The sequence below is a fragment of the Felis catus genome, chromosome A2 (genome assembly GCF_018350175.1).
Source record: "Felis catus isolate Fca126 chromosome A2, F.catus_Fca126_mat1.0, whole genome shotgun sequence".
Classification (NCBI taxonomy): Eukaryota; Metazoa; Chordata; class Mammalia; order Carnivora; family Felidae; genus Felis; species Felis catus.
In genome coordinates, this window is record NC_058369.1 from 121,558,575 (window position 1) to 121,578,100 (window position 19,526).

General features: G+C 42.3%; 1 protein-coding gene across 2 annotated transcripts in view; it reads left to right on the top strand.

Moving 5' to 3' along the window:
• The window catches only part of PLEKHA8 (pleckstrin homology domain containing A8), a 93,809-nt gene extending 75,167 nt beyond the window's left edge, over window positions 1-18,642 (top strand). Inside the window, exons 13-14 of one of the 2 annotated variants that reach the window (XM_045052553.1) lie at window positions 8,236-8,335; window positions 18,507-18,641. In XM_045052553.1, coding sequence (XP_044908488.1) covers window positions 8,236-8,300 — 65 coding nt within the window. In that variant the 3' untranslated portion in view covers window positions 8,301-8,335; window positions 18,507-18,641. Of the gene's footprint in view, window positions 1-8,235; window positions 8,336-18,506 lie in introns of both variants that reach the window. The other variant, XR_006594329.1, reaches the window with a different exon arrangement.
• The last annotated feature ends 884 nt before the right edge of the window (window positions 18,643-19,526 follow it).

Sequence of the window (19,526 nt, forward strand, 5' to 3'; positions counted from 1 at the left end):
CACAATCAGGAAGAAGGTAAGCATGTGTGTGCTCAGCATACGACTTCTATTCACTATTGAAGTTGAGCTCCCAGCAACGCAGCAAGGCAAGAAAAGAAAATGTATACAGATTGAAAAGGAAGAAAGAAAACCTTTTATCTGCAAGTGATACATGTAGAAAACCTTAAGGACTGTACAAAGGCTATTGGAATTAATAGCCCGATTTACGATATTCGTAGGACACAAAATCAATATAGAAGCATAAGTTGTATTTCTACACAGTTCTTCTAGCAAAAAAAAAAAAAAAACAAAATGCAATTTTAAACATAGTGCCACTTAAAATATTATAAAATCTATAACATAATCAGGAATAGCAATGGCTCCGTCGGTTAAGCGTCCAACTCTTGATTTCGGCTCGGGTCATGATCTCATAGTTCGTGAGATCAAGTGCCACATGGAGCTCTGCACTGACAGTGCGGAGCCTGCTGGGGATTCTCTCTCCTTCTCTGTCTGCCCCTTCCCCCTCCCAAAAAATAAATAAACATTTTTAGAAAATAATCAGGAATGAATTTAGTAAAGTACATACCAAACCTCTACACTGAAAACTATCGAACATATCTAAGCCCTAAAATAAATTTTTAAAGGTATACCATGTTCATAGGTTGGAACATCTGATAACGATAGAATGTCTCCGATGTGTTAGGTTTTTGGTTTCCTTTTTCACTCCACCAAGCAATTCTCCAACACCAGCTGGTCTCCTACAATTCAACTGAATTCAGTTCGGCTATGGTCTACCCACGGAAAGCGTCGGGTGCCACAGGTTAAGGACTCCTTAGTCCTTAACAGGATTGCCACCCCTCCTTGAGATGCCGGCCGCAAGCCCAGGTTGTTGCCTGGCCACCTGTAGCTCAGAGGTTCTGACAACCCCCTTTCAGATTGATTACTTTGCTAGAGTGGTTCTCAACTCAGAGAAACATCTACCTCCATTGAACAGCTTATAAAAGGCTGTAACTCCGGAGCAGCTAGATGGAAGTGATGCATAGGGCAAGGTGTGCAGACAGGTGCCGGGAGCTTCCATGTCCTCTCCAAGTTCACCCTCTCCCTTCACTTCCATGTGTTCAGTGCAGAAGCTCTCCGAATCGCATCCTTTTGGGTTTTTTATGGAGGCTTTATTACATAGACACGATTGATTAAATCACTGGCTGTTGATGATTGAACTCAATCTCTAGCCGGCTTGCCTCTCTGGAGGTCAAGGGCAGGGACGGAAAGTTCTAGCCCTCTAATCACGTGATTGGCCCCCCTGGGAACCAGCCCCTGTCCTTAAGTGCTTTCCAAAAGTCATCTTATTAACAGAGACTCAGGTGTGGTTGAAAGGGGTTTGTTGTGAATATCAAAATGCCTCGGGGCACCTGGGTGGCTCAAAGGTTAGGCATCCAACTCTTGATTTCGGTGCTGACACCACAGAGCCTGTTTGGCATTCTCTCTCCTCTCTCTGCCCCTCTCCTGCTCTCTCTCTTTCTCAAAATAAATAAACCTCAAAAACATTTTTTTAATAAAATGCCTTCTTGATCATTCTTATAATTTAGGAAATTCCATGGGCTCTATTACCTCTGTACCAGAAACAGAAAACCAAATATAGGTGTATCATAAATTGTAGTGTCACAATGTGATACTAATTTCATCTAAAGATTCAGTACAATCCCAGTAAAAATACCACCATGTAGATATGACACGAAAGGCACGCGCAACAAACGAGAAAATAGGTTGACTGGACTTCATCAAAATTGAAAACTTTTGTGCATCGAAGACATTGTTGAGAAAGTGAAAAGATAAACTATAGAATGGGAGAAAATATGTGTAAATCGTAGGTCTGATTAGGTGTTGCAGGATTTTTTACCTCCATACCCAGGGTTCATTGTCTCGCTGCTTTGAAGAGTCAAGAGGTGGCCACAGAATACAATGAGCAGTAAGCAAAAGTTTATTAGACTATAAGATTAGAAGTAAGAATAGTCTGAAAGCTCTCTTTGCAGAGAGGGCACATTCAAAGGTGAATACCCCCGATTATAGGGAAGGGTCTTTATTTCATAGGGTTTGGGTTGGCCCCTTCCCTTCCCTCTCGTTCCTTCTCAGGTCTTAACCTTTGTTGGCTTGATCGCTCTAGGTGCTGGGTTGTCCATTCCCGATCGGCTGGATTCCATTGTGTGAGGGTCATCCTGTCCCTTGTACAACATAGGCTTTATGGTATACTTATTTTAGGAAGGTATTTTGATTATCAAATTCCTGAAGGGAACCTGAGGGGGAGTAGGTGGTGTCTGTGGCATTCTTAAGAGGAACCTTACGCCCGAGGAGGTTTGCTGTGATCAAATGCTCCCAGCATTGTTCCAAATTATGTGTGTTTCCCCACCCAGGGAACTCACGTCCTAACCTTCCCCTCTCTTTTATCCTATCTTTGCCATATCATAAATAGCAAATGTCTCATATTGAGAATATACAAACTTATATACTTATAACTCAACAACAAAAAGACTAACGGCCCAATTAAGAACTGGGCAAAAGAGAAGTAGACATTTCTCCGGAGAAGACATATAAACGGCCCAACTGAGCACATGACAAGAGGCCCAACTTCATTGGTCATTAGAGATATGCAAATCAAAGCAACAATGAGACATCACTTCAGACCTACTAAAATGGCTAAAATGAAAAACCAAAACAAGCAAACAAAAAAACAGAAAATAACAAGTGGTGGTGAGAATAGGGAGAAATTGGAAGCTGTGCATTGCTGGTGGGAATGTAAACTGATGTAGCTACTATGGAAACAGTTTGAGTTTCTCAAAATCTGTACATAGAATTACCATAAGACTCAGCGATTCTACCCGAAGGCATAGACCCAAAGAGTTCAAAGCAGGGCTTGAAGAGGCATTTGTATGCCAATAGTTATTAAAGGTTATTCACAATAGCCAGAAGGTAGAAATAACCCAAGCGTCTATCAACAGATACGTCAGTAAACAAAATGTGTGTCTATAAAAAGAATGAATTATTCAGCCATAAAAAAGAATGATGTTCTGATACATCCTATAACGTGGGTGAATCTTGAAAACATACACCAAATAAAATAAACCAGATGCAAAAGACGTATGATTACACTTATAGGAAATATCTAGAATAAGCAAATTCATAGAGACAGAAAGTGGGTTAGAAACTACCATGAGCTGGGGAGTTACTGCCTACTGGTAACAGAGTTTCTGTTTGGGATGCTGAAAACGCTCCAGAACTAGGTATTGGTGCTGTTCGTGCTACATTGTGAATGTACTTAGTGTCGGTGAATTGTTTACTTAAAAATTATTAAAATTGCAAATTTACGTTACATATATTTTACCACAATCTTTAAAAAATAATAAGGTAGGAGCATCTAGGTGGCTCAGACGGTTAAGCATCTAACTTTGGCTCAGGTGATGATCTCACGGTTAGTGAGTTCAAGCCTTGCATCAGGCTCTGTGCTGACAGCTCAGAACCTGGAGCCTGTTTTGGATTCTCTCTCTCTCTCTCTCTCTCTCTCTCTCTCTCTGTCTCTCTCTGTCTCTCTCTCTGCCCCTCCCCCTGCTGGTGCTCTGTCTCTCTTTTTTTTTTTTTTTCATTTTCTTTAATGTTTTATTTTTGAAAGAGAGAGAGAGAGCAATCGGGGGAGGGAGACACAGGATCTGAAGCAGGCTCTAGGCTCTGAGCTGTCCGCACAGAGCCTGACGGGGGGGTAGAACTCACAAACTATAAGATCATGGCCTGAACTGAAGTAGGACGCTTAACCGACTGAGCCACCCAGGCTCCTCCTACCTCTCTCTCTAAAAAATAAATAAAAATTTAAAAAATTAATAAGGTAATATGCCAAAAATCACTTGTGAGTTGTATCATTTGAATTGTATACTTGAAGTTTACACTTTTACACTTTAAATTTTTTTTTTAACGTTTATTTATTTTTGAGACAGAGAGAGACAGAGCATGAACGGGGGAGGGTCAGAGAGAGAGAGAGACAGAATCTGAAACAGGCTCCAGGCTCTGAGCAGTCAGCACAGAGCCCGACGCGGGGCTCGAACTCACAGACCGTGAGATTGTGACCTCAGCCGAAATTGGATGCTTAACCGACTGAGCCACCCAGGCGCCCCTCACTTTTACACTTTAAATGGGTGAATTGTATGGTAAGTGAATTAGATCTCAATAAAACTGCTAGGAAAAAAAAAACAAAACAAAACACCAGTGTAGAAATTGATGAACTAATCCTAACATTTAGTGGAAATGTAAAGGACCTAGAATAACAGAACCATCTTGGAACTTAACAAGTTGGAGGACTTACATTAGCTAATTACAGGACTTTCTATAAAGGTGTAGTCATCAAGATGCTATGGTGTAAATATCTGTGGAACAAGAGAGAATTCAGAAATAAACCCACACTCACACAGTCAATTCATTTTTGGCCAAAGTACCAAAGTAATTCAATGGTAAAAGGAAGATCTTTTCAACAAAACGTTGAAAGGAACAAATATCTATCTATATAGGAAAAAAAAACAAACGTCGACCCATATCTCACACCATACAAAAACAAAAAACAAAAAACAAAACTCAGAATAGACCATTTAACTAAATGTAAAAGTGAAAAGTCTAAAGGTTCTACAAGGAAACACGACAGTATCTTTGTGAATTTGGGGCACACATGATTTCTTAGGATGCAAAAGCACTAACTATAAATGCATGTAAATCATACTTAAATTTAAAAATTTAAGTTAAAAGCATGTTCTCAGGAGCAGCAAGGTTGAAACAGCAGAGCCAACATTAAAAGGTTGACGAACCAGATCAAAACAGCAAGTTCAAAACACATCAGTTAGGAAATACACAAAACACAACAGCGAAAGGTACAAAGGCTATGGCTGGATAACTCACCATTGAGAAAATACAAATTGGATTTTAAGAGTGCTAAGCATGGTTTCTTAATGTTTACTGGCTATTCATGGTTCTTCCTCTGGGTATTCCTGGTATTGTTAACGTTCATCATTTTTCTCTTGGGTTGTTGTCTTTCCTTTTTAATCCTAATTCTACTGGTTACATGAATAGCAAATATCTTTTCTTGGATGGTGGCTTGTCTCTTCACTTTGTATCTCATGCCTTTTGTTATCAGACAGGTTTTTAATTTTAATATAATCAAATGTATCTGTTTTTCCTTTATGATTTGGGCTTGTTGGATTTGGTTTAGAAGATAATTCCATATGCAAATATCACCAAAACATCATGTGATATTCTTCCCAATAATTGTATAATTTTTCACCTTGTAGATCTTTAAGCCATCTAGATATTGTCTGTGTATAGAGTGTGGTTTGGATTAATTTTATCTTCTCTTTGTGGAGAGACACTTGACTCAGGACAACTGGAGCAATCCTTTTCCTGTAATTTAAATGCCACGGGGGTATCTGGGTGACTCAGTCTATATTACGTGTCAGACTCTTGATTTGGGCTCAGGTCACGATCTCATGGTTCGTGGGTTCAAGCCCCATGTCGGACTCTGTGCTGGCAGCTCGGAGCCTGCTCGGGATTCTCTCTGTGTCCCTTCCTCCCCCGCCCCACCTCTCTCTCTCACAAAAATAAATAGATGGACTTTAAAAAAAAATAATAATAAGTGCCACTACTATCATATGTAAATGAGTTTAATTCTAGACTCTTCTATTCCATTTGCCTAATTATCTCTGGGCTGATACCACACTATTTTTTTTAATTTTTTTTTTAATTTACTTTGAGAGAGAGAAAGGGAGTGCATGCGTGTGGCAGAGGGGCAGAGAGAGAGGGAGGGAGAGAGAGAGAATCCCAAGCAGGCTCCAGGCAGTAAGCAGAGAGCCCCATGTAGAACTCGATCCCAAAATCCTGGGATCATGACCCGAGCAGAAATCAAGAGTCAGATGCTTAACCAACTGAGGCACCCAGGGGCCCCATGCTATTATTTAAAGAGGATCTTGATATCTGTTTGGAATCAGTTTCCTCCATTCTGCTCACATATCTCTTGTGTTCCTCTTAAAATGAGTTTTGACTATTCTTCCCCTTTTAATCTTCTGTATGAATTTACGGATCATCTTGTCAAGTTCTGAAACATAACCTTGTTAAAATATATTGTAATTATACTAAATTCATTAGACTGATTTGGGGCTTACAAAATTGTTACTGTTGGGGCGCCTGGGTGGCTCAGTCGGTTGGGCGTCCGACTTCAGCTCAGGTCATGATCTCACGGTCCATGAGTTTGAGCCCCGCGTCGGGATCTGTGCTGACAGCTCACAGCCTGGAGCCTGCTTCGGATTCTCTGTCTCTCTCTCTCTCTGACTCTCCCCCATTCATGCTCTGTCTCTCTCTGTCTCAAAAATAAATAAACATTAAAAAAAAATTAAAAAAATTGTTACTGTTATTAGAAAATTGTATCTTCCCATCAATAAATATGGTTTATATTTTCATCTGTTTAGCTATTCTACTATGTTCTTCAATAAAGTTTTGTATTTTTATTTATAAAAGTCTTGTACATCTCTTATTATATTTATTCCTAGGACCTTATATTTTATTGCTGCCATTGAAAAATATATCTCTTAAAAATCACATTTTATAACTTTTGTTGCTGGTGAATAGTAATGTTGCTGATTTTACATATTTTTTACATTCTGCAACCTCAATAAACCCTTATTTCTGGTAGTTTGTATCTTCTTTTTACTTTTTAGTTTTTTTCCTTTCCGCTCTTTATAACTTTCATTTCTTTTTCTTGTCTTATCATGCTGGTGAAACACTCCAGTACTGTGTTGAAAGAAGGGGCAGTAGAACAAATGTCTGGTTCCTGATCACGAAGGGAGTACTTTTAACATTTCACAATTATACAAGATTTTTGCTGTATAATTTTGAAAACCACTATAATTTTGGTAGCTACCATTTACCAGAGTAAGGAAGTTGTGCTGTTTTTGGACTTTGCTATGAGTATTAATAATGAAACGATGTTGCATATTATTACAGTGTTTTCTACATTTATTGAGATAATCATACGGTTTTCTCCCTTAACCAGTGAATATGTAAGTCTCACTAATAGGCTTTCTAATTTGAACCCTCTGTGCATTCCTAGGATAAATCCAACTTGGTAACGATGTATTTTTTTTTTAAATATTTATTTATTTATTTATTTATTTATTTATTTATTTTTGAGAGACAGAGAGAGAGAGAGAGAGAGAGCAGGGGAGGGGCAGAGAGAGGGGGAGAGAGAGTCCCAAGCAGGCTCTGCACTGTTAGCTCAGAGGCCGATGCAGGGCTCGAACCCACGGACTGTGAGATCATGACCTGAGCAGAAATCAAGAGTTGGATGCTCAACCGACTGAGCCACCCTGGTGCCCCCGTAATGATATAGACATTTCTGGATTCAGTTGACTAATGTTTTATTTAGGATTTTTGCATCTCCGTTTCAAAGTAAGATTAGCCTTTAATAATTAGTTTCTCATCCTGCCCTTATCTAATTTTGCCATCAGAATTATTTTTACTTCATAGAATGAAGTGGGCAGTGTTCCCTCATTTTAATATTCCCTGGAACAGTTTGTTTAAGATAACGATGACAAACTTCTTTGAAGTTTGGGTCTGACTGGTAAAATCTTTGGAGCTTAATGGCTTGCTTTACTTTATTTTATTTTTGAGGGAGGAGGGTGGATTTTAAAACTCCTGATTCAAGGTGTAAATGTAACCAAACATATTTCTTCTTGAGTAGTTTTATTAAGTTATATACATATTTTTAAAGCCGCATTTCGTGTATGTTTTGGATTAACTGGTTCCGAATGTCAAGTTGAGGTGTCCACAGGTGACCCCGAGAGCTGACTCTGGGAAGCGTGGACAAGAAGCTGGCCAGCAATGGCCCCACCGTCCCCTAGAGGAAGGGGTAGCACCCATATTCGGCTTCCCACAGGATCAGGAGCTCCCTTCCCTTGGGTCCCTACAGCACCTGCCGCCCCGGTCTCCAGGTGCTGGCAACTGGTTTCCTCAGCAACTGCTATAAACATCAGTCTGCCAAGCAGTGTGTTTGCCTCCCATCGACAAGCTCATCACCCAGGTCCTGACACGACTCCCTACAGTGATAGGAGGACAGTGAACCACGTATCTTGTCCACCATCTTGTCAAGACCACCATCTTGTCAAGACCACCATCTTGTCTCTTCTGGCCGACCCTTCATTCTGACCCTATCTTGTCTCCTCTTCTGCCCCCCAACAGAGCCTGTTCCTGATCTCGATCTGTGTCGCATTATGAAATTCATCCTGAGCCCCGAGACCTGCTAGGGTGACAGTGAAGGAACCTACCTTGCACCGCACTGGTACGTAATTGTTCTTCGTATCATGGTTACATCTCCGCTCTTTTGTAGTTTATATCCCGTGTGTCAGTTGTAGTTATTTATTTGTGCCTCCTCTCTCTCTTCCTCCCTTTTTCTCTGACTCACTGCGTCAGGTGCACTAAAGGTTTGCCATGGTGGTTTCTTACTTTGATTTTGGAGTCATTTCAGATTTACGGAAAAGATGCAACAATAATCCAGAGTTCCCGTATTACCTTCACTCCCTAATGTTAGCATCGCACCAAACCATGAGCATTTGTGAAGAAACTAACATTAGTACAATTGCCTTAGTACAACACATTAACTACAGTACAAACATTATTCAGATTTTGACCAGTTTTTTTTCCCACTAATGCCTCTTTTCTGTTCCTCGATCCGATCCAGAATACCACATTGCATTTGATGTCGTCTGATTTAATTTTTCAAAACGCAATTGCATTGGATAAAATTTACGTACCGTAAAGTTTGCCCGTTTAAAGTGTACAAGTCAGTGGTTTTTATTATATTGACAAAGCTGTGCAGTCCCCACCATAGTCTAACGTTAGAACATTTGCATCATCCCAAAAAGAAACGCTGTACCCAGTAAGCAGTCACTCCCCATTCCACCCTCCTTCAACCCTGGGCAGCCACTAATCTGTTTTCGGTCTCCCTGCATTTTCCTATTTTGGACCTTTCATATAAATGGGATCATACACTTTGTGGTCTTTTATGACTGGCTTCTTTCACTGAGCATGTTTTTGAGGTCCATCCATATTGTAGTGTATATATCAGTATTTCGTTCTGCTTTATTGCTGACAAGTACTCTGTTCTATGGATATACATTTTATTTACCCATTCAGCAGTTGGTGAGCATTTGAATTGTTTCCACTTTGTGGCTGTTATGAATAATGCTGCTACGAGTATTCATGTAGCAGTCTTCGTGAGGCACATATGTTTTCGTTTCCCTTGGAAATGTACCCGGGAGCAGAACTGTTTGGTCCTATGGTAACTCCATGTTTAACGTTTCAAGGAACTGCCAAGCTGTTTTCTAAACTGGTCACACCGTTTTGTTTTTTTAATCCACCAGTGTATGAGGCTTCCGATTTCTCTGCCTCCTCACCAGCACTTTTATTGTCTGGCTTTTTAAAAAATTATTATAGGGGCGCCTGGGTGGCTCAGTCGGTTGGGCGTCCGACTTCGGCTCAGGTCATGATCTCGCGGTTCGTGAGTTCAAGCCCCGCGTCGGGCTCTGTGCTGAGAGCTCAGAGCCTGGAGCCTGTTTCGGATTCTGTGTCTCCCTCTCTCTCTCTGACCCTCCCCCACTCATGCTCTGTCTCTCTGTCTCAAAAATAAATAAACGTTAAAAAAAAATTTTTTTTTAAACAAAAAATTATTATAGACAATTTAGTGGGTGCGAAGCGGTAACTTGTGGCTTTGATGTGCATTTCCCTAATGACTGATGGCGTTGAGTACCTTATCAAGTGCTTATTGGCCATTTGTATATCTTCGGAAGGGAAACCTCTGTTCGTATCCTTTGCCCAACTTTTCAGTCATGTATTTTCATATTATTGAGTTGTAAGAGTTCTTTATATATTCTGGATACAAGTCCCTTTTCAGATATATGACTTTTAAATATTTCTCACTTTTAAATGCGTTGTCATTTTACTTTTTGATGATATCATTTGAGGCACAATTTTTTTTTTAAATTTTGATGAAGTCCAATATATCAAATTTTTCTTTTATGGCTTGTGCTTTTGTTACTGTATCTAAGAAGCCATTGTCTAAGATCATGAAGATTTACTCCTGTGTTTTCTTCTAAGAGTTTCATATTTTTATGTATGATCCATTTTAAATTAAAAATTTTTAATGTTTATTTATTTTTTGAGAGAGAGAGAGCATGAGCGGGGGAGGGTCAGAGAGAGAGAGGGAGACACAGAATCTGAAGCAGGCTCCAGGCTCTGAGCTGTCAGCACAGAGCCCTACATGGGGCTTGGACCCATGGACCATGAGATCATGACCTGAGCCAAAGTCGGCTCCTTAACCAACTGAGCCACCCAGGTGCCCCTCTGAGAGCCTATTTTTAAATTAATGGATCTAGGATATATATATATATATATATATATATATATATATATATATATATATATGTTATTTATTTAGAAAATATATGTAATATATTATTTAGTGTTTCTGCTGACTCATTGAGTATGTTCCCTTTCATCGTTTGTGAGCTCATCTTCACGGGAGACTTTTTTCCTGAGAAGCCCCTGTGGCCTGGGTTTTGGGTGTATCCATCAAGAGCTGTTTTGCAGAGAGATCACCATACCTGTATTACCTTTTTGGGCATTTATCAGCGTGGATCCTGGATCACCTGCAAATTTGAACCTCCAAGTTTGGGGTGGAAACAAATGTGGAGATTTTCTTTCTCAGAAAGAAAAGTGGGGACATTTTTCCCACTTGAGCCAAAGCACACAAATACCTGTCTGTCTCTCTGTGCATGTTTTTTAGATGCATGTTTTTTCGAATCTACTCTTCTGGTAAAACACAGCCCTTTAAAAACTTCTTTATTCAGGGATCCCAGGCCTAACCCCACCAGCATACCCCATCACTCACTTTACTCTTTTTTTTTTTTTTATTTAAAAAAAAATTTTTTTTTCAACGTTTATTTATTTTTGGGACAGAGAGAGACAGAGCATGAACGGGGGAGGGGCAGAGAGAGAGGGAGACACAGAATCGGAAACAGGCTCCAGGCTCTGAGCCATCAGCCCAGAGCCCGACGCGGGGCTCGAACTCACGGACCGCGAGATCGTGACCTGGTTGAAGTCGGACGCTTAACCGACTGCGCCACCCAGGCACCCCAACTCACTTTCCTCTTTGTTGCTGACGTGCTTGGGCCTTCCTGTCTCTCTTGCCAGTGCATTCACGTAGTTAGAACAATTTTGCTGTATTGTAGCAAGCATTTCTAGACAATGTGGCAGGAGAGCTTTTAGATTTCTTTCCTCTCATCTTATCTTATGAGATTTGGAAGTCTTGTTGTAGCCTTTCAAAAGTATGATGTAATCATTTTCTCTTTATAAGAATAATAAAAAATTGAAGATGTGTATAAAAGTATTAGGAAGAAAACATAAGCTACTCATGATACCATTATGTAGAAGTGACCACTATTAGGGTGCCTGGGTGGCTCAGTCGGTTGACGTCCAACTCTTGATTTCAGCTCAGGTCATGATCCCAGGTCATGGGATCAAGCCCCGCATCAGTCTCTGTGTTGAGCATGGAGCCTGCTTACTCTGTCTCTCTGTCTCTCTGTCCCTCTGTCTCTCTCTCCTCCCCTCTCTCCCTCTCTCCCTTCCCTGCTCACACTCACTCTAAAATATAAACACATACATACATACATGAATGGAAGAGACCAGTGTTTATGTGTTTCCTTCTTTCCTTCTTATATATGTCTAGATACACCTTCACACATGTGTACATGTATGTCTGTTTTTGTTACATAGCTGGATACATATGTGTACATGTGTTCGTTACTTTTTCACCTGATATTGTGTTGCATTTCTGTTGAATCACTAAAATTCATTAAGTTTCCTTTTCTGTACCCTTTGCTCTAGAAATAAAACAATGGAACACCTCCTTTAAAAACCCTATAATCCTAACTCACTTTATGCCACCGACAAATGCTTTGCATTTAAAGCTAGTTAATGTGTCTCCCTCCCGGAACTGATTTTCATTGACTATTCTGGATAACTAGTTATATTCTGAATATTTTGTCTGGTCTCCAATTTGCGGCAGTCAAATCTCAGACGCTCCCCCCTCTAGGTTTCTTGTTGAAATTGTTCTCTTAGTGAAGGTTGGAATGTCTTTAGTGGACCCCCCCCGCCCCCACCTCAACCCAGTTGCTCTCTATGAGAGGACGGAACTTACTAGCAAGACTCTCCATGGTCAGGGTATAAAGACGGTCTGAAACCCAAGTTGGGAATATGGCAAAGTATGCTTGATAGAATGCCATATTCCCCTCCTCTCCTTCCAAAATAGTTCAGCTTCAGGGGGACAGGCACTGTGTTCCACTTGGTCTTATGAATGGAGGTCTAACTTTGGCATAGCCTTTCCATCTGCCTTCCCAGCATCCATGCCCTGGTTGACATGATCGTGGAAGGCAGGTTGCCCATTACAGAGGAGATAATCCTGGAAACTGTAAGGGGCAGGTAGGGTGGAAGGAGAGAAAACATTCTTGGGAGACCATGGTTTTCACCCCACAACCGACAAGAAATCGACTCACACTCTATGCAGCATGAAGAAATGTGCATTTCCTGGGCCCTTCCCAGTCAAGTCAGAGCTATGCTATGTCTCAGCCAAAGAGATTTCAGTTCCAGATTGGGTTCTTGAAACTCAAATTAGTTCCAAGTTAGATTCTTTGGTATTTCCAGTAGAAACAATAGTCTTGAAATCCAACACTTTTGATTTTTAACAGCCAGGATTTATGAGAGGGAAAAAAAAAGTATTTCAAGTTTCAAAAGGCTGTCCCCTAAAAAGACCAGAACAAAAAGTCTGTGCAGTCAACGGGATATTTGAAAGAAATTAGAAGAATAATTGGATGGCTCTATTTCCCGCAGATTACAGATCATCCAGACTTTAGTCAAAATCATTTTATTAAGATAAAAAGATATATTGGGGCGCCTGGGTGGCTGAGTCAGTTGAGCGTCCGACTTTGGCTCAGGTCATGATCTCACAGTCCGTGAGTTCGAGCCCCGCGTCAGGCTCCGTGCTGACAGCTCAGAGCCCGGAGCCTGCTTCAGATTCTGTGTCTCCCTCTCTCTCTGCCCCTTCCCTGCTCATGCTCTGTCTCTCTCTGTCTCAAAAATAAACATTAAAAATTTTTTAAATAAATAAATTAAATTAAAAGATATAAAAAGATTCAGATCCTGGTGAGTTCCTAAAAGGGGCACAATAATGTCTGTCAGCAGCCAAAGAGCAGTCATGCGGAAGACGGTGGGTGGAGGGTGGCCTGGCAGGACATGGTGAGATGGGATCAATGGAATTCATCACGCCTCAGTTACACGTCTCTCTAGGGGGAAGGGACTGACTGAATGCCTCCCCTGAAGCCAGAGTGCCCAAGATGTCTGAAGGTGACAGTATGGAGAGACAGAAGTGTATGAGGATATCCTGAACTGAGTGAAACCTAAAATCCTGGACAATGCCGAAATGCCCGAGTTTATCTGGAGCTTCCTGGATTGCTTTTCTGCCATCAGGCAGAACGAGGGCTCAAAATTTAATTGTGCTACAGGGAAAGAAAGTTCAATCGCTTGTGCATTTGAGTTTGTGGCCTATGCAGAACTTGCCCACCAAACTTTAAGGAGCAACATGAGGGAGTTCATTATAAGCCTGCAGGTGGGCGTCTCGTGGGATCCAAGGGGGAAAATGGGAGCTGGGCTCAGAAAGGACTAGAGACGGAAACTGGAAATTCATCAGGGTCCTTTCTCAGCTCCTGTTCTACTTCTCTCTGCATATCTACTTCCCTCTTCTCTCTTCGAGGATCAGCTTTCTCCACTTCCCCATCCATATGCCAGAATGTGGCGGCATCTAGAGCCCAAGTTATGCGACAGGTGTAGCCACACACAGATTCCAACTTTCGGTCTCTTGGTCTCAATTCCGAATTCTTGCACAAGAATCTAAATGGCTCCACTGTCTGTCTCCCTCAATTCAATCAACAGTGACTGGAGGGGCAGTGGCCAGTGGTACAAACCTGATGGGAGATCCATCACCTCGGTTCAGAGCTCAGTCCTCAGGCAGTTGGAGATGGTTGTGGGCTGGGAAGATGCTCCAAAAGATGATGACTTCTCATTCACTGTGAGGCGCATGCCTCACTTTCCCCATCTACAAACTAAGAGGAATCCTACCTATAATATCCCCTGCTTGTAGTGAAGGCAGAGGGAACTAACATGTACTGGCTTCTCTTCATGTACCAGCCACTGTAGTAAGTTAGCCAGGTTATCAGCTGCTCCTGGAAACAACTCTAAGAGGCGGGCATTTCCCCCCCCCCCCCCGCCCCATCTTTATAGGGAAGGAAATTGATACTCACAGAGGCTAAATCTCATAGCTGGTCACTTGCAGAGCTCAGATGCAAACCGAGGCAGTGCAGCCAGTGCGGAGGCGGGGGAAAGAGCTCTTTGTAAGACTGAGATGACACCTGGAAGCTGTGCATTACATTCCCGGCTATTGATAAATTGCATGGGACAGTACCTGACACGTAGTAACCGCTCAGAATTAGAAGTCTCATGAATGAGAGCACCTGGCCCTTCAATTACAGCAGAAGTCGTATCACCCTGGCGTGTTCAGCTTACACTGATCTACCAAACACTTCTGGGAAGTGGGCTCCCATCTGCCTTAAGGGTCTTCTGCCAAGACACATTGGATGGAAAGTGAAAAGAGATGACAACAGCAGCAGATACCTGTTTTGACTGTCATTGATGTTCAGCCACCTTTTGGTGCAACAGTGCAATGGATTAAAGTGCTTCTGAAGCTGCCATCGCTGCTTCTTGTTGAGGTGTGAATTTTCCAGCTTCCGGGCCTGCTTTCACAGAGTCTTTAGAATGTCTCCATGTGCTCTGATCTGCTGACCTTCTGAAGCTAAATATAACTCTTTTTGATTGGTGCTGAGCCCATGCACAGAGCTCGGAGTCTCCGCGTAAATGTTTGCTGAATGAAAGGTTTGTCAACGGGTAATGATTAATCACCTACTGTATTCTCAGCCCTGAGAATGTTAAACCTCTAAGAAAACAATGCATGCCTCTGAGAGCAAACAATCGTTTCTGCGCGATCAAAAACCTAAGAAACCAATTAGTAGGGCAATGCAAATCAAAGCCACAGTGAAATACCTCCTCATACTCACTGGGATAACGATACTGAAAAAAAAAAGGGGGGGGGGGGAGGTGTGGAATTAAGGGTTGTCAAGGATGTGGAGGAATTGGAACCCTCATACATTGCTGGTGAGAATGTAGAACAGGGCAGTCACTGTGGAAAACAATTTGGCAGTTCCTTAATAAGTTGAACACCGAATTACCAAGTGACCCAACAAGTCTACTCCTACCCAGGTATACACCCAAAAGAATTGAAAACAGGTGTTCAAACAAGAGCTCACACGAATATTCACAACAGCCCTCTTTGCTGCAGCCAAGAGGTGGAAACCACCCAAATGTTCAGCAGCTGTGAATGGATAAACAAAATGTGGTATATCTAGGTGGCTCAGTCGGTGGGCATCAGACTCTTGATTTCGCCTCTGGTCATGATCTCACAGTTCATAAGATCGAGCCCCGCATCGGGCTCTGTGCTGACAACACGGAGCCTGCTTGGGATTCTCTCTCTCTCTCTCTCTCTCTCTCTCTCTCTCTCTCTCTGTCCCTCTCTTCCTCTCTCTCAAAACAAATAAGTAAACTTCTTAAAATGTGGTATATCTATACTGTGGAATATTATTCAGCCATAAAAAGTAATGTAATACTCATACAGGCTCCAACATGGACAATAACGCTGTGCTAACTGAAAAAAGCCATATGCAAAAGGCTACATATTATATGATTCCGTTTCCATGCAATGTCCAGATCGATTTCTTTATATATATAAATATAAGCTTAAAGACGGTAAAAGCTATGGCCAGACATGAGAATGTCAATGTCACACACGTTGTGATTCTGCGTGGGTATTCCATCAGATGGCCTTTCTTCTAAGAGGGAGAATCAGGACACATTAGCCTTGGAGCTGCTGTTGGAAATCGGTCCATCTGCTTATTCTAATTGAGTTCAGAAAAGAAATACCACCAGATCCATGTATTGACATATCAGTAACTTCGTTGCCAAATGTATACACAAGACCCTAGAACTATTTATGTGTTATACTTTGGGCTACACTTCCATTGTGTTTTTTAAAATAGTGTTATTACGACTCACGGTCTGTCTCCTGTACTCTATGAATCCACCCCCTTCCAAGAAGACTTTTGAATCATGTTCATTTATCTAAGAGCCTTATAATCGGGGAGTTCTCTTTTCCTTTTTTTATTATTGAAATATAATTGATGTATCACATGATGTTCGTTTCAGGTGTAAAACATAATGATTTAATATTTGGATACATGGCAAAATGATCACCACAGTAAGGCTAGCTAACATCAATCACCACACACAGTTACACTTGTGTGTGTGTGTGTGTGTGTGTGTGTGTGTGTGTGATGAGAACTTTTAAGATCTACTCTCGTGCGGCGCCTGGGTGGCTCAGTGGGGTGAGCATCCCACTTCAGCTCAGGTCATGATCTCACAGTTTGTAAGTTCAAGCCCCGGTCGTGCTCTATGCTGACAGTACAGAGCCTGCTTGGGATTCTCTCTCTCTCTCTGTCTCTCTCTCTCTCTCTCTCTCTCTCTTCTCACTCTCTGCCCCTCCCCCACTCATGCTTTTTCTTTCTCTCTTTCTCAAAATAAATGAAGAAACTTAAAAAAAATCTAGTCTCTTAACAGCTTTCAAGTGTACAGTATAACATTATTAACTGCAGTCACCATGCTCTACATGACATCTCCAGGACTTATTTATCTTAAGACGGAAAGTTGGTACTTCTGATCACCTTCACCCATTTTGCCCATTCCTCTACCCCCTGCCTCTGGCAGCCACCAATCTGTACTCTCTGTCTACGAGTTCAGTTTTGGGGAAGGAGGTTGATCCCACACATAAGCAAGATCCTACTGGAATTTGTCGTGTTCTGTCTGACTTATTTCACTTAGCGTAATGCTCTCAGGGCCCATGCGTGTCGTCACGAATGGCAAGATTTTCTTCTTTTTTGTGGCTGAATAACATACCGTGTCTTCTTTGTCTATTCATCCGTCAGGGGACACGTAGGTTCCTTTCATGTCTTGGCTATTGTAAATTTTTTTTTTTCAACGTTTATTCATTTCTGGGACAGAGAGAGACAGAGCATGAACGGGGGAGGGGCAGAGAGAGAGGGAGACACAGAATTGGAAACAGGCTCCAGGCTCTGAGCCATCAGCCCAGAGCCCGACGCGGGGCTCGAACTCACGGACCGCGAGATCGTGACCTGGCTGAAGTCGGACGCTTAACCGACTGCGTCACCCAGGCGCCCCATTGGCTATTATAAATAATGTTGCAAAGAACGCGGAGGTGCAGAAGCTTTTCAAGTCAGTGGGGCTTTTTCCTTTCCAATAAATATCCCGAAGTGGAATTGCTGGATCATACGGTGGGTCCATCTTCCATTTTTTAAGGAACCTCCATACTGCTTTCCGCGGTGGCAGCACCAATTCACATTCCCACCAAAAGTGCCCGTCCCTTTTCTCCGCGTCTTTGCCGATACTTGTTCTTCTCGTCAAGTTCTTTCTTACAGTGGTTGTTCCTTGCACTTGTCTGTATAGAAAAATTACCCTGACCGTTGAAATAGATCATTTGGGGGGTATCTGGCCAGCTCGCTAACCACCTTTCATCGAGGGTATCTCCATCTTCATGTGCCAGCTCCGCTTGTAATTGATGACCCTGTGTTGCTGGCCGTGAATGGACACCTGACCTGAGGTGAAGCAATCAGATTGGGCTTGGCATTCAGAGATGAATGAATGACTCCCTTCCAGGTGAACTGGGGGTTATGGGAAACGGTGAGCAGAGGCTGCCATCATGGAAAGCCATTCTCATCCACATCTAACTAGAGAGAAAGTGGACATTTAAAGAGAAGGGAACAGATGTGCAAAGTCAGAGGGGGAAAGCCATCTGGCCAGAGAGAGAGAATGAGGTGGAGGCAGGGAGGGGGAAGGGAAGAGGGAGAGGGAGGGAGGAGGGGGGAAGGGAGAAGGCAGACAGAAGGAGAAGGAGGGAGGAGGAGGGAGGAGGGAAGGAGGGAGAGAGAAATTAGTTTTCCAGTTCCTGGTTATCATGAGCTCTACTCTTGCCCTTGGGTTCTGTGAGATACTCGGGATTTTTACAAACATTCTCCTGCCATTTTATTCTTTTGCCTAAGCTAGCGTGAAGGAGCTTCTGTTATTGATGAACAGCAGACCATTGACTAAGACTGCTAAAACCCACTTCTCCACCTGGTTTTGAGCCCCCAAACAAAAGAACAGACCTTGACTCTTTCCGAATTAATGAAACACGGTCATAGATATTCAGAGGTGGACTCATCTATTCCACATTCATTTTACAGATGAAATAGCGGTGTCTGAGGAAGTGAAATCGCCCAAACCTTTCCGCCGCATCACGAATCTTGGCTGTGATCTAACAGCTACTTTCCTGGCATTGTAACTGCGGACGTGCACGCTCTCCCAGGCAAGGCTGGGACACAGCACACTCTGTGATGTCATCCCGATCATGGGTCGTGGATCATTGTATCTCATAAGAGATCCGTCTGCTGCTAGCATGACAGAGGCTTCTGGTTTAGCAAATTACCTGGATACACGCCCCTTCCCAGAGGGAATCCACACCCTTGTAGGAGTTCTGGAGCAATGCTCTCAGGACCCCTCTCTAGAGGATGAGCCGCTTCAACGGGGTCCTAACAAGCCTCAACAGACAAATAAAATAGAGGCAGAACTATAACCTTGATCAGAAATGGAAAAGAGGAAAATGCCATTTTGCCACCTTAAAGTCTGTGTGTTTCTCTCTCAACAGCACCAGTGAGATGTTGCTGAAAGGAAGTTGTATGTGTTTTACTTAGAAATAGGGAGTATGAGGTGTGCCTGGGTGGCTTGTGCTCATGCACGAGCCCTCCCCCACTCATGCTCCGTCTCTCTCTCTCTCTCTCTTTAATTTTTTTTAATGTTTATTTATTTTTGAGACAGAGAGAGACAGAGCATGAGCGGGGGAGGGGCAGAGAGAGGGAGACACAGAATCTGAAGCAGGCTCCAGGCTCTGAGCTGTCAGCACAGAGCCCGATGTGGGGCTTGAACTCACAAACTGTGAGATCATGACCTGGGCCGAAGTCAGATGCTCGACCGACTGAGCCACCCAGGCGCCCCGTCTCTCTCTCTTTTAAAAATAAATAGAAACATTAAAAAGAAGAAGAAATAGAAAGTATGAGAAACTATTTTGTTTTTTTTAATTTTTTTTAATGTTTATTTATTTTTGAGAGAAAGAGACAGAGCATGAGTGTGAGAGGGGCAGAGAGAGAGGGACACAGAATCCGAAGCAGGCTCCAGCTTCTGAGCTGCCGGCACAGAGCCCAATGTGC